The following is a 14,988-nucleotide window of genomic DNA, read 5'->3' as shown; positions in this document are numbered from 1 at the left end:
AAATACAGTTCATATTTTAAATCATTTTTGCAGTCATCTTGTTTGTTTGAAATCGGTGCAAAGGTGTGGACCCATCATTAAATGTTCCGACTATCTTATACTACAAATGCCTTAATTTTGGTCAAAAAGTTAATTATAACAAAATTGTATCCAAAAAATAAGTACAATAATGCTCTCTTCTCAAAGTGCAAAAGTGTCAAAAAAATATTTTTTCACCCCGATAATCATTACTTTTTTACGTATTAAATAAATGCTCACTAACCCAAACCGGAGTACATAAATACCCCGGGGTTTGTATCACAAACAATTGAGCAAAACGAAAATCATTGTCATTATCATCTAAGCCTTTTGCTATTCCATTCTCCATTCGGCATCATATCTAGATGTGCAATTTGGGCTGGTTCAAGTCATAAGATCAAGTTTCATACAAGTAATTTTGAATTCATTATGTGACAACGGATTTGTTTGTAGTGCAAACTGAACCGGATGTAAATTTTGCACCCGGTTCAGTTTTGCATCTGTTCGTTTGTAACCGGAAATTAATTCGGCTCATTCCCTCGTCTTCTCTTTCACTTCTCCTGTTAATCTGCTGCGCCACTTGCTAGGCTGCCCCAAGATGCGCTCCTCTCGGCTGCGCCCTGCAGTTGCCAAGAATGTGAAAGGCGGACGCCCGAGCAACGCCGATCGGTCGTCGTATTTCGCCCGGAGAGAAGCTGCCAAAGTATTGCGTTGCGTACTCCACGGAGACGCTCGGCGTAGGGCGGTTGCTTCCATCAAATCCCTCGTCTACAGCCCTTGTGTCAGAAACAAGAAAGCGACTTTCGCTCTTGTTTGTCAAACGCTCAAGCGTAAGTTATCGGTTTTCCTGTTGGTCTATTCCCATATGCAGTCTTGAGAGTACTGGTATTGGCTAGAGAGATGTCGCTCGCCGAGTCTGAATGAAACTGCTATACCTGATACATACAGAAAATTTTAAATTATTAAGAGAACCAGTCCGAGACCCCACAGTCGATATGCAGTGCTTCTGTTTGAAATCCTAACTACTTGAGTGAATTCAGTAACAGTTATTCTCTTTCTCATTATATTTTCAGTGCTTTTAGGTGAAATTATAAGAGGGCAAGTATTGGAGGCTTCCATGTTTAATAAAACGTGTAAGCATTGATGAGCTCTTGGATGTTGAATTGTAAATTCGACTGTGTGGAGATGTACTATTTTCATCGACACCGTCCAATTAAGATTTAGGACTACCGCGGTTTGTTTGGAAGAATGATACATACTACTGATACTGAGTCAAAGACCTTCCCAAGATTATCTAATTTGATGTCTTTTTGGCACCTATTGTTTCTTTGGGTAGTTACTGCTTTATCTATGTTACGCTTTGCAAGGGATTTGTCTTCCTAGGCATAATCAATTAGTCATTTTGGCTCCTGAGCCTCTATAGCTCCATGGCAATGGTTGATGACCACTTGGGCTTTTCTAGTTGGAGAGTACATTCTTCCTCTTTGTTCTGATGAAATGGGCTTGACCTTACTTATGCGGTAGTGCATAAGAATTAGTGCTTGAATTCAATTATCTCTATCTCTGAAAGCGTGACGGTCAAGGCCTGTAAGTGGCAGTATCTTGGAGTATCAGGGTATTATAGCTATTGCAGCATTCATATCGTTGGCTTATAGGCTTTAAGTTAATGTACACAAGTTCTGTTCAAGGAGAGTTCATTTATGTGATTCGCTGTTAATAGATGCATTTTGGTCATTTACTTGTGGTTATAAATAATGAAACTTGGTAACTAATTATTATTGTTATCTTTTTTTTTTTTTTGTCTCTCAGATCTTCCAATTCTTAAGGATGTTTTAGGAGCTACTACTATATTGAATGGAAAGTGGAAGGTATGTCTGACTGACTGTGTATGTAGGCATTTTTTTTTGTATTTTAACTGTTTGGTGATGCTTCAATATTGAAATTTACACTTATCTTTTTCTTTTTGGTAAACATATCATTGAGTTATGTTTCCTATTGTTAGTTTCCAAATATCGTTTCTTTCTATCTCTACTACCTGTGCAGTCTATCGAGATCAATTCCAATGGTAACAGTTTTGCTTTCTGTTATTTGATATATATCCATTGCTGGTGATAATATGCTTCATTTTTGCAGAAGCAAGAAGAACTGATATACGTAATCACATATGATATTCTCTTTGGCCAGGTAATTTATATATTTTCTTTCACATATTTGGCTTTAAAGCCAAATCTCATATTTGTTTTCTTTTATTTACTATGCATTTAGATATTTTGCAACCTATTTAATGACTTGTTCACTAAAAGACAAGGAACTGTCTCTAACTGCAGTTGGGTTTTTCTATCAGTAACCAGATATGTGGATTGCATTGAATAAGAAACCAACAATTACAGTCACCTCAAGTATCAAAAGTGAGGATTTTAGGGAAAAAAACGTTGTAATAAACAATTAAAAAATTGTAAATATAAAGTAAAGACTATCTTGGGGAAGATTTTCCCCAATTATAAATCTGCTCAACCAGGGAAAAAAAACCTTGTAATAAACAATTAAAAAGTTGTAAATACAAAGTAAAGACTATCTTGGGGAAGAATTTCCCCAATTATAAATCTGCTCACCCAGGGAAAAAACCTTGTAATAAACAATTAAAAAATTGTAAATACAAAGTAAAGACTATCTCGGGGAAGATTTTCCCCAATTATAAATCTGCTTATCCAAGTACCCCTCTAGGTATGCATGATGATTGCGGATCTTCAACTCTATCTGAACAAGATATTTACTCTGGGGATGCTAGGAGTTTAAGATTTGTAATATGATGAAAATATACCAAAAGCCGTCAATGCCATTTATGAACCAGATATAAGCACCTGATATATAAGAACCTCAGATGGAGAAAAGACTTTATCTCTGCTCTAATTATGTCTAATGTCCCCTTTGTTCCTGAGTATGCCAATAGGATACTACTTTCTGCGATCCTGTAGAGTCCCCCTACTCTTGATGGCCCTGGTTCCCCAAAGAACGGTCATCAAAATTGAGTTTAGCTACTCCTTGGGAGGGAGGACCAATCTTGAGCCATTAGCTGCCTTGCGCTAGAAGAGTGTCCACTGCTGATCAACTGCAAACAATGTCAAGTGAAGTCCTCATCAGTTAATACTGCATGAGTTGGCTGATAAGAATGAATTAGATATAGCTATAAGTTTGTCTTGACCTCACCAAAATGCTTAATGGTTCTGATATTTTGAATAATAATTTTTTAATTGATATAAAATGAGTGGTCATGGATGTGTTTAGGAGATATCATTTATCATCCATACGGTCTCAGCCATAAGGTTTTTCTTTTCCTGGAGTCTGAGTGAGACTTTTCTTCCAGCCATAAGTATTTGGTGGGCAGTTCTTCTCATTTCACTATACATCCTGAATTTAGTTGCAGCAACACCTATCAAATGCAGAAATCATTATAAGTATTAATATTTTGTTGCTGAGGTCTTAAATGGATTTAATTTTTAATGACATCTTTAATATCTGTTTATTATCATTCCTTTAATAATTGATTTAAATTCTTTATCATAGGCTATTGTGTTGATGGGTGCTGCAGAAAAGTTTCTCCTGCTACAGAAAGATGCTTTACAATCAGCTTTGGCTAAACTTTTAGTGAAGAAAAAAGTGAAGCAAGTTGAAGATTTACTACTTCTTTACCAAACTCCTGGTCTGTGTTTAGACTTCAGGCTACTTCTTACGAGTTAGAGACTATTACTATGGCATACATTTTGCATGTTAGTAGACACTATCAGAATGGAAGTGCCTGTTTGTGATTTTACAAAATAATAGTTAAATCAAGATTGTCTTTCATGTATTTTGTGTGTTAAAACTTGGCTTGTCAGAAAGGGAAGCAATGTTTTGTACTCGGAAGATAAGAGTTTTTGTCTTCCTTGCTGTAAAAAGTTTGATATTTCAATGAATTGAATGAATCTGTTATTGATAAAAAAAAAAAAAAAACTTGGCTTGTCAGCATTGAGTCAAAATAAAAGAAAAAGCAAAATAAACTCAAATTCTTGGGACCCGAATTTAATGATTGAAGTGTTACTGTTCTAAAATTTGGGTCAAGTCCTCAAAAGCAACTAGTGCACAAAACTCGTCAAATTGAGTAATCAAACTGGGTTTTAGTTTATAGGTGGTCCCTTGTGGATAACTCTCCACTAATGTGAATGGATTTATTTTTTCAAAGGGGAGATGGTGGTTGATGGTTTAGATATCAAGAAACTTATCTCCTTATTTTGGAAAAGTAAACTGCATTAAACTAACTAGGCTGGGTGTGTTACACTGGTATGTGGAATGAATGCCAAAGTATTCAGGTGTGATGCATGTCAACCTAAATTATGACAAAGAAACAATCACCATCATCCAAGCCTTATACCAACTATATGGGGTTGGCTGCATCAAACCTATTTTTCCATCCATTCTACTTAAATGACAGAGGAACACACTGCTAAATAATATGAAATTACATGATTAATTAAAAAATATAATAAAAAACGGAAAATTGAATGTTGATTCTTTACTGTTGCATCCTTTATGGTGAATCTGCACTAAGTGCTTGCTTTTCTGCTGACTTAAGCTTGAAGCTCCATTGAAATGCTGCAAGAAACATCATGCCAAGTACCATGTACAAACATATTAGACCCTTTAATTTTGAAGAATCTTGCTAATCTCTTCTGGCTGTGGTGCCAGATTTGGGTCAGCTGGTCTGACCACCCAGATTTATTTTTTCATGCTAGAATCCTTCATTGCCTCATTGGATATCCCTTGAGACTAATAAAATCAAAATATGAATTGGTCAATATTAAAGGGAACAATAATGCATGATAATCTTGATTATCTGTTGACATTGTCATGCATCCTGATTATGATGATGATGATGATTGTCATTTGGACACTGTCCTGTAAATCTATTATAATATTTGGATGAACTAACTTTTCTAATATCTCTTTGCAGAAGTGACCAAACCTCGTTATGTACGTGTAAATACTCTGAAATTGGATGTTGAAAATGCGCTATGCAAATTAGAAAGACAATACATGGTACTCTTTGGCAACCTATACGATGTAAAATTGGTTATTCTTGGTATTTAGATCTTTGTTGTAGAATCTGAAAAAATGATTATGGTATGTATTCAACTTAAAAACATAATTTTATTTTGGAAAGAGCATCTTGAATATTGATTCAATTGTCATTCTGGGGGTTCCTTATCATCCACTGCACTTTCTGTGTAAAACTATTGTTAAAAATAAACGATTATAGAGGGTGCTGATTTCTTGCATTTCTGGCCACGGGGTATTCTTGTTGTATAGTTTCAATTTTCTTGGTTGTATATCCCCGTTGTCTTTTTTATAATTTGATTTATTTACATCAATACAATATTTTTTTTGACAAGTTACATCAATACAATATTTTCTTTCTTCCAAAAAAAAAAAAAAGACGAGTTCTGGCCACGGGGTATTCTCGTTGTATAGTTTCAATTTTCTTGGTTGTATATCCCCGTTGTCTTTTTTATAATTTGATTTATTTACATCAATACAATATTTTTTTTTGACAAGTTACATCAATACAATATTTTCTTTCTTCCAAAAAAAAAAAGACGAGTTTTCTTGTAAAATATGGCCATACTAGTAAAATGGCTGGTTAATGGGTGTTTTTTTTTTGTTAGATGCCTTTCTGGTATAATTGTATGGTGGGCTTTTGTTGTGTGGTCATGTAGCCACTGAGGGCTTTCTTTTGTATGGTAATTTTGTATAATGGTTACAAGAAGAGCTGGTTCCTTCTTGATTCATCCTCTGACATTCCCACAATCTATTTTTACCTGCAAGATGAGAGAGAGGCGTTATTAACCTAATTGGCTAATTCTCATTCTTGATATTAATACATATACCTTATTACGAAGGGAGGAGGAGAGGTTGGGGGGAAGGAGGGAAGAAGAGGATGTGAGACATCTTTTCATTTCTTGTTAGGTGGCTACTTTTGTATTTTTGTTTGGCAGTTCAATTTATCTCTATTTAGAATGCAGTACTCCCAGCCTAATAATCTGGAATAGATGTTTTTGAAGTGGCAAAAAATTCAGTAAAAAAGCCAAAATCTGTTGGATCTGTATCCTTTTTTGTAGTTTGTTGGGGAATTTTGAGGAAAAAAATAGAAGACTTCTCAAAAACTAATTTTAGAAGAGTGAAGGAATTGTAGCTGATATTGGTAAAATGGTCATGAATAGCAGAAATAGTTTGGAGACATGGTTTAGGAGATTGAATATTCAAATGCTGTATCTTCTATATTTAGAACTAAGTTGTATTGAGGTGTTACAACACCTTGTTTCAGTGGCATTCTTTTTTTATTTCTATTAATAAAATTTTGTTTTGTCATTAAATAAACAAGGATAACCAGAAATTTTGGAACTGCCTATTGTTGTTTTGATCTGGAACGTTTAGAATTTTCTCAAAAGAGACAATGTAGGAGCTAGGGCAATTCTGCAGCTTTGGCCTTTGTTTGGCAGTTGGAAGTATGGGCCAAATAAAGCCTGTTCACAAACAAATTTTCTCCCAGATGTATTTTTCTATCTGCAAGGTTTCTTTTCTTTCTTTGATGTTTTCATCATGCACAATTGAATGCATTTTCTTGATAGCCTTAATGAATGCTTTTTTTTTTTTATATGTTTGTATTGCTGTGTATGCTGAATAGGCCAGAAAGGACGACATGGTTCCAGACTTGTTGGTACTTCCACCAGGAACTGATTTGCATGATCATCCTTTGGTCATGAATGGAAGTGTCTTTTTACAAGTAAGTTTATTTCAGACTTATACATATTGTTTTTTTTTTCCTGGGCCTCAAAATTTTATTTCATAAGCACAACTTTTTCTTTATCATTCCTCTTATTTCTATTTTTTTTTTATTTGAATCCTGGTCTTGTGTTTTGTGGCTTTCTAGGGCAAGGCAAGCTCCATGGTAGCAGTAGCCCTTAGGCCCAAGCCAGGTTGGGAGGTGGGTTTATGCTTCTCTCAGCTACTTTAGTTCACAATTCACTGGTTTTAGATAACCAAACTGCCAGATGTTATTGTATGTTAACAATTCAGTAGAGCTAAGTAGCTAATTTGCATTGTGAAGTTTACTAAAACTTGAAGAGCTATATATATTGATTTCCCTTTCTCCTATATTTACTGGTTATTTCGAAGTTGTTTTTCAAGCTCCTATTCACTTTTATAAAAGGTTTTAATTGAAGGTTTTGCCAACTCCATCACTATTGCTTCCAGCATCAACAAGTTTGAAGTTTGCACATATCTAATTCAGTTTGTCAGTTCAGTTGGGTTTATGCTTTCCTTGGCTCTATTACTGGTTTTAAATAGTCAAATTGTTAGATGTATATTGTATGTTACCAATTCAGTAGAGCTAAGTAGCTAGCTAACTAGTATTCTGAAGTTCACGCCTCCTATAAACTTGGGAGAAACATATCTGTACAGATTTCCTTTGGATGAACTAGATTGTTTCTAATGTTGTTTCAAGCTCCTGTTCACTTTTATAAAAAACTGTAATTTACTGTTGACTTCATCATTATTGCTTCCAATCAAGTATTCAAGGATTAAAGTATCGATATCGAGTATCGTATCAGACAACTTGGATACGGATACGCTTTGGAAACGCATGGATATGGACAAAAAATATAGATACGCTAGAGTAACACATAAAAATTTCATAATACGTTAATAATATTAAATTTAAAGTCAAACAATCATAAATAATGTATAAATACATGGAAAATGTATATTTTAATGGTGTATATGGAAAAAATATATTACAATTAATATAATATGATGCATAGATTTTATACAATTTTATTGATAATATATCAATCAAGAGTCCAAAATGCAAAACATATTTTCCTATTTTTACTTTTGTTAGAATGCTCGAGTTAGGGGTATTTTGGTCATTCTGGTTTATCTTCTTGAAAGAGAAAGGTCTATTGTATCTGAGTTTAAGTTATGTGTCCCATCTTCTATGAGGGACAAAATAGTCTTTCTTGTAGCGTTTTTTGAATAAATTCAAGTGGGTCGGCTAGGAGAGGTGATTTTACGTTCTCTCTTCTAGTCTGGCCGAATACTCTTCTTCTTTCTCTTTTCTTTCTTCTTTCTTCTTCTCTACTTTGACCTAGAATCTACTAGGGTTTACTCACAACTTTATTACATTAACAAAAAGGTCAACCAAATATTAAATTCTCTATGTAAATTAAAATATCCATTAATAATTTATAAAATGTATAATCTCAACTTAAAATCTATCAAATTTATTAAAATTTCTAAGATACATATCATATACAAATTCACAATTTTTTACTTTTAAAATGATTATTCCATTATTATATTTTTATTCCTATAGTTTTCTAATTAAAAATCTTTTTTGGTATAAATGTAGAATAGTATATTTGATAGGTTCAATTTAAGATTATATTCTTGAATATTTTGTAAGTAATTTCTTTATTTCCTAAATAATAAATATGATTTTATGTAATGTAAATTAATATATATATATATATATATATATATCATGTTCAAATTTATAAATTTGAAGTATTAAAATAATTATTCTCCTATTAATATTATATTTTTATAAATTTTTTGAGATTCAAAAAGTATTTTGATATAAATATGGATTTGATATATTATTTATTACTGTTATTTTATAAAACATTGATTTTAAATATTACTTTTTAATTTATAGTTGGAGTTAACTGTAATATGTATTATTTATTTGAATTGCATTTATGTAATAAAGAAATAAAAGCTATATTCATTTACTCATAAACACAAAAGGCGGAGTGGCGTGGTGGCTTACAGGCGCAGACGTTAATCTCTTCCAACTCTTGACGCGAGTTCAAATCCTTCCAACTTCCTTTTTCAGAGGAGTATGCACATTCGTGGATTGTGGGTAGCGTATTGTTTTTATTGGTCCGTATCGATATGTATCTGCCAATACAGTGCGATACAGACCCATACACACCCGTATTGGCGGGATACACACGACTGGCAGGATACATCTCCAGTCGTAGCGTATCTAGTGCCGGACATTAACGATGCCAATACGATACGCTTTGTATCGGACGTATCGTATCGATATTCCAATCCTTGCTTCCAATCATGGTTCAAAGTATCGATACACCTCTATGTATTGGCAGAGGCGTATCGGTACTTAGACACAAGCAGAAATAGCTTTTTTTTTCAAAATTTGGTTTTTGGGAAGATATTTTAGCATATTTTTTATTAAAAAAGAGTGGGGTCCCGAAATACCTGTAAACAGGCGTTTCGGACCCCAAAAGATATTGGGCGTATCGTATCGATACTTTGAACCTTGCTTCCAATGTTTTAAAATGCGGGCGCATAATGCAACTGCGAGGTGTTCCACTACCTAGAGGCATGAGGCATTGCTCAGAATGTAAGAGGCATAAGCCTCCCAGACATAAGGAGGACTAAGCCTCCTTAAGAGGAGGGGGATGAGGAGGAAGAAGGAGGAAGGAGAGGAGGAAGAAGAGGGGTAAGAAGAGGAAGGAGGATCTCATTTTTCTTTATTTTCAATAAAAATCTTTTATATAAAAAAAAATGAAGATGCATAGCACTAGTTTGCACTTTTCAGATGTCTACTAATCCAGTTTGTCAGCCAAGCTGAGTCATTAGATTGGGGTATTGATGGGGAATGCAAGGGCAAATCCATGTTACCTTCTCCACTGTCTTGTATAAATGCCTTTCTGGAATATATACTACATCAAGTCTAAGCAGAAAATCTTTCCAAGATTGTGATAGTTAAAGGAAGCATAAGCTCAAAGAGCATCTTTAGCTACATTTAGTTGATTCTCAATGTTATAGAAAGTACAACCTGGAAATTGTAGTGAAAACCATCAATGTGGACATTCTACAATTAAACTGCTCTCCCACATGGTTGCTTTGGTTAGCTTAATCGAATTTACTACAGACATCAACTGCCATATCTAAGGTCCTTGTAAAACGTCTACTTATCACTAATTTCAAGGAACAACTACTAGAGTTGATTTTCATTGCAGTTCTTGTTTCAACTCCATTTTTGCCATTTTAGCTGGATTTGGATATTGTTACTAATAATTAAAGGCTTTTCATTCAGTTTTGTTGTAGTTGTTTTTCTTGTTTGTTGGTGAAACATCTTCACCATTTCTTGTAATCCGTTTTCTCTCTTTTATCAAAATACTGTTTACTACAAAAAAATGCTCAAGCCATTCTCTCTTTCTTATGAAGGTTCTTGATGCTTGTTCAGCTCCTGGTAATAAGACTGTTCACCTTGCTGCACTCATGAAAGGACAGGGAAAGATAATAGCATGTGAGCTCAATAAAGAAAGGGTTAAACGTTTAGAAGACACTATCAAGCGGTCTGGTGCAACTAGTATCCTTCATGCAAGTAGCTGCCACATATACGTAGTTCCATATTTCTTAAATGCTTTCCTTTAGCTGCTAATATCATAGTTCACTGATTCAGCAAAGACTAATATCTGTGGTTTTTTTTTTGTGAGAAAAAAGTAAAGTATATTGTATTAGATGTATAATTGGATGGCTGCACATGGGGTGGAGATTCCCCTAAAAAATCTCTGTGGACTGTAAATCTGTAATGTCTAAATTTTTATAGCACAGTTGCACAGAAGGAGTAAAAAATTATTCTTTTTAGGATGATTGGCATTGTCTGAGATAGTGAGAAACAAGGAATTTCTAGTGATAAAATAAATGGATTACCAGTCTAATAGTCTATACATGTTACTGTGAACTGCTCCATAATAGTGGAAACTTGTTTTTTTATGTGTACGAAGGAACTTGTGGACCTTATGTCTGTCCTACCTTCAGGTTTCAGGCACTTCTGTTTAGAGATGGAACCAAGAAATGCTTCAGTTGTTGGCAATGAATTATAACATGTTTTCAAATTGGAGCTGAATGAACAAAGTTGCTAAAAAATACTAGAAGGTGTGGGCAGAAAAACATGGTTAACCCTTCCTACCCTCCTTATTTTAGGTAAACACCTTCTTATATTGTGCCCTTGTGTAATTGTGCGGTGTAGCGTTTTCTCAGACTTGATTTTCATGAAATAGGTGACCATGCATAAAGGATCATTTTATATTTGATAAAAAGAAAGAGATTTCATATATGGATTTTTTCTCCCATTTTTGATCAATAAGTCTAAAACATCTTACTTCACCCCTAGTACAACTGTTGTCTTGATTGGTTATTTAACTGTCCTGATCTGTGAGGAATTAAATGTTTATGTTAAATATATGTGGGACATCTCAAATTAATTCCTCTAGTTTCTCTTTGTGTATTTTATGCTGGTTGGTACAGTTCTAAGGTTATGATTTGTAACTTGCAAGTGCTTGAATTTATTTTCTTATTACTTTCCTTTTCCTTATCTTTAAATTCCTTGAGTTTGTCTGATGGCATGGCTCAATTGTTTTTCATACCTTAACCTGATACAAGATGTGGAGGTCTTGCATGCAGACTTTTTAAACTTAAACACAAAAGATCCTCTGTATTCAAAGGTATGCGCTGTATATATTTGTTATTTTCCAGCATTGGCAGTAACCTAATACTAACTACATCAGACTAGCCGACCCCATATGGTTGGTCTAAGGCTTGGATGGTGATGATAAAATTTCAATTGGGGGGGACCAAGGATCTACTTGCTATCTCATCATATGTATTACGAGAGGTCAGTACATATTTGCAGTACAAAAAAAATCACAATTGTTGAATTTGGTTGAGAAATATGCATTGCTGCTAGTACATGAAATGGGTTAGATCTTGAGCAGATCCAACTGTATCCAAATACAAATACAAAAAACGTAGTTGAATCCAGGTTGAGATCCTGTCCAGATCAGGTGGTGTATCGATATCCAATCATTTCCCATTCATGTTGGATTATGGGTTGACTTTCCATATCTAGTCTAGATTGCTATTTGAATCTAGGTAGGGTACACATTAAAATGCTGATCTTCTGAAGATCAAACATGCTCATTACAGGTATAGAGTGAAGTGGAACTGGGATTTCTCACTCCGCCATAATGTTTTGGTGATTTTGATGACCAGACCTTCTGAAATTTAGAGCATCTTGTGTTTTTTTATCCATCTTACTTAGAGTGTTCCATGGTAGAACTGTGCCAGTCACCAGTCTTTTGTATATTTGAATCATGCTATATGACCTCTCTGACCCGGGGGTTCACCAATTAGTATGATTTTGTTTTTCAAAACAAAAACATCTACTACATCAGTATTAGCCACAGTTGTTTTCCAAGTCATGGCATTTTCCCTCTTTGCTGTGGTGACAATTGATTTTTGTTTTAAAAAAAATAAAATCATACACTCCCAATTATGTTGCAATCTGTGGGTTTATTAGTTTCAAATAGACATTAAAAGTAAAGTCACTAGGTTAATTTTTTGGGCCGAAAAGGAAAAATGATGAATACATTGTGTCATTCTCTTATACATACTCTAATTAACAATGTCATGTACCTTTTACAGGTGCGGGCCATTCTCTTGGACCCTTCCTGTTCTGGATCTGGGACTTCTGCTGACAGATTAGATCATTTACTCCCCTCATATACCGCAGGTAATTATCTGTATCTTCTTCATATGCTTTGTAGTTGTCTATTCCATTATATAATTTTACTTATCCTCAAGATCTTTTCTTTCCAATATTAATGAGCAGTTTCTGATGCACAATTAACTGGACCATCTGAAAACCACTAATGCCATAATTTTCCTTTCTCTTGCCTTCTTTTGTATTGCAACAAGGTTATTCTGTAGTTGATTTCAGAGCATCAATATATTGTTCAAACATCTAATTGAAAGTATCCATGCAATTCATTGTTTAGCTATTTCTGTGGTGGTTCCTTTTTAGTCCATGAATCTCCCTTGATAAATAGACCTTGTCCTACTGATAAATAAATAAATAAATAGGCCTTGTCCTGCTACAATTGGGGGAGTAAATTTCTTTTTACATTCCACAAAGAATATAGAGAAGAAAAAGCAGCTCACATTCACAAACAGCTTACATCATGATATCAAAAATTCAAAATACCGTATATATACCAAGAGTCCTTTCATCAACTTCTCTTATTTCTCTCATGTGATTATTTATTTTTAAATTAAATTTTTAAAAATGTCACAAAGCCACTTTAGTCTTAATTTTCTCTAATAAAAATCCGTCATTGCTTTCTCTAATAAAATCATTCTCAGCCCCCCTCCCCCCACTCCAATAATTAATGTTAGTAACATCATCCCTCCCTTATTTAATCCCACATTTCCTTTTAAATCTCTCTGAACCTCTTTTGATTCTCCCTAATAAATCAAGGGTATAAATTAGATAGGTTGGGTCAGGTTAAGTGCCAACACAAACCTGACCAAATTTCTAGTCAACCCCATGCATTGCATGGATTTACTTGCTAGTTGAACCATATGCAAGAAATAGCTATATATTAAATAGGATCTTTGTTGTTCAAGTTTCATATTTTGTTGTAGTTGAACCATTGCATGGATTTACTTTTTCCATTTACATAGGTCAAGCTGCTGATGTTGCTGACACAGAAAGGGTGAATAAGCTTGCTGCCTTTCAAAGAAAAGCTCTAGCACATGCATTATCTTGTAAGTTCAATTTTCCATGGAGTTCCCTTGAAAATATCTGTTTTGGATGTTTGTTGTGAACAATTGGTTGTATGTGTATTTTGGCTATATTAGGAAAAATCAGGGAATGGAGCAAACAAGAAAATAGTTGGCTCTATTTAGCTGGTATTTTACTCGCAAAAACAAACTAAAAACTTTGCCTTTGACTGCCGGCACTTGCTTGATCTGTAGGATTAGCTGTATTTGTAGAGATAGTAGGTATTGACAAATGACATTTCTGGAAAATTTTTTGGTTGCCTTCCAGTCTTTACTTTTATCTGAAGAACCTTATGAAAACTCATCAAAATAATTAAACAAATTTGGAGATATTGTGTTTGGAAGCTTGGGGATTTAGTTTGATTTGAACTTTTATATAGTGCTTCGTGAATTTCATGGAATCATGGTGCTTTACATAAAAAGAAAAAAAAAAAAAAGAACAAAGAGGAGTTGAGAACATAACCAAGCCTTATATTAGAAGGTAGAGAATATAACGAGATTTATTTGATTTTTACAGTTCCAGCAGTTGAGAGAGTGGTTTACAGTACCTGCTCCATTAACCAAGCAGAAAATGAGGACGTCATTAAGTCAGTTCTTCCACTGGCAGCATCCCATGGTTTCCAACTGGCTACTCCCTTCCCTCAGTGGCCTCGCCGTGGTTTTCCAGTCTTCGAAGGATGTGAGTGTTGTTCTAAAGCAATCATATGTCAACGTTTTTTTTTCATGATTCTATTATCATATCAAAACTATCTGCAACTGCATTTTCTTACTTCTAACTTTTTTGTTCTTCCAGCTGAACATTTGCTTCGCACTGATCCAACCATAGACATGGAAGGTTTCTTTATTGCGCTATTTGTCAGGAAGAATGTGATAAATGGTAATCAAGAAAAGCAGAAGCATAGGAAACCTTCAAAAACTACCAGAACTAAAAACCCGTTCAAGAATGGATCATGGACCTTCCTTCACCAACGTAGAGGCGGAAGAAACTCGTTACGTCCGAGAAAGAACGTTAAAAACAAGATAACTTCTACACCCTTATTTTTCACTAGGATGTCTCAAATCATGTTGTATCCTCCCGTTACTGGGTGGGGTAGAACTGCACAAACTACTCATTTTGTACGCAGGCGGATTCATATACAATGATTAATGCCACCTGACTTTTGAGGAAGTTTTTTGTTACGTCGAATCCATAGAATTTTCACTGTGAAGAAACTCATCGTACGGTTTGCATTAAGAAAATCTATCTCGTCTGTATTCCCAGTTTCCTAGTTTTGTGCCACA

The 14,988-nt window shown here is 34.5% G+C and overlaps 1 protein-coding gene across 2 annotated transcripts; it reads left to right on the top strand.

The window, feature by feature from the left end:
• The first annotated feature begins 549 nt into the window (after positions 1 to 549).
• LOC104609368 (S-adenosyl-L-methionine-dependent methyltransferases superfamily protein) lies at positions 550 to 14,966 on the top strand. Of its 2 annotated transcripts, XM_010275665.3 has the most exons (14): positions 550 to 848; positions 1,828 to 1,886; positions 2,152 to 2,202; positions 3,583 to 3,718; positions 5,006 to 5,091; positions 6,737 to 6,835; positions 6,983 to 7,036; positions 10,309 to 10,453; positions 11,530 to 11,591; positions 11,684 to 11,761; positions 12,571 to 12,658; positions 13,609 to 13,692; positions 14,225 to 14,386; positions 14,501 to 14,966. In XM_010275665.3, exons 1-14 carry the CDS (start codon positions 617 to 619, stop codon positions 14,848 to 14,850), a joined length of 1,686 nt encoding a protein of 561 aa, XP_010273967.1. In that variant the 5' UTR covers positions 550 to 616; the 3' UTR covers positions 14,851 to 14,966. The 2 variants fall into 2 exon arrangements, with proteins under 2 accessions (XP_010273967.1, XP_010273968.1); XM_010275666.3 differs by lacking the exon at positions 11,684 to 11,761.
• The last annotated feature ends 22 nt before the right edge of the window (positions 14,967 to 14,988 follow it).

The sequence above is a fragment of the Nelumbo nucifera genome, chromosome 6, assembly GCF_055504915.1.
Source record: "Nelumbo nucifera cultivar China Antique chromosome 6, China Antique-T2T, whole genome shotgun sequence".
Taxonomy (NCBI): domain Eukaryota; kingdom Viridiplantae; phylum Streptophyta; class Magnoliopsida; order Proteales; family Nelumbonaceae; genus Nelumbo; species Nelumbo nucifera.
This window is presented reverse-complemented; position numbering and strand designations above follow the sequence as displayed.

Coding starts and splice junctions, on each gene's coding strand:
- LOC104609368 (XM_010275665.3), top strand. CDS start 617: ATGCGCTCCTCTCGGCTGCGCCCTGCAGTTGCCAAGAATGTGAAAGGC. Junction 1,887..2,151: donor TATTGAATGGAAAGTGGAAG/GTATGTCTGACT, acceptor TCATTTTTGCAG/AAGCAAGAAGAACTGATATA. Junction 6,836..6,982: donor ATGGAAGTGTCTTTTTACAA/GTAAGTTTATTT, acceptor GTGGCTTTCTAG/GGCAAGGCAAGCTCCATGGT.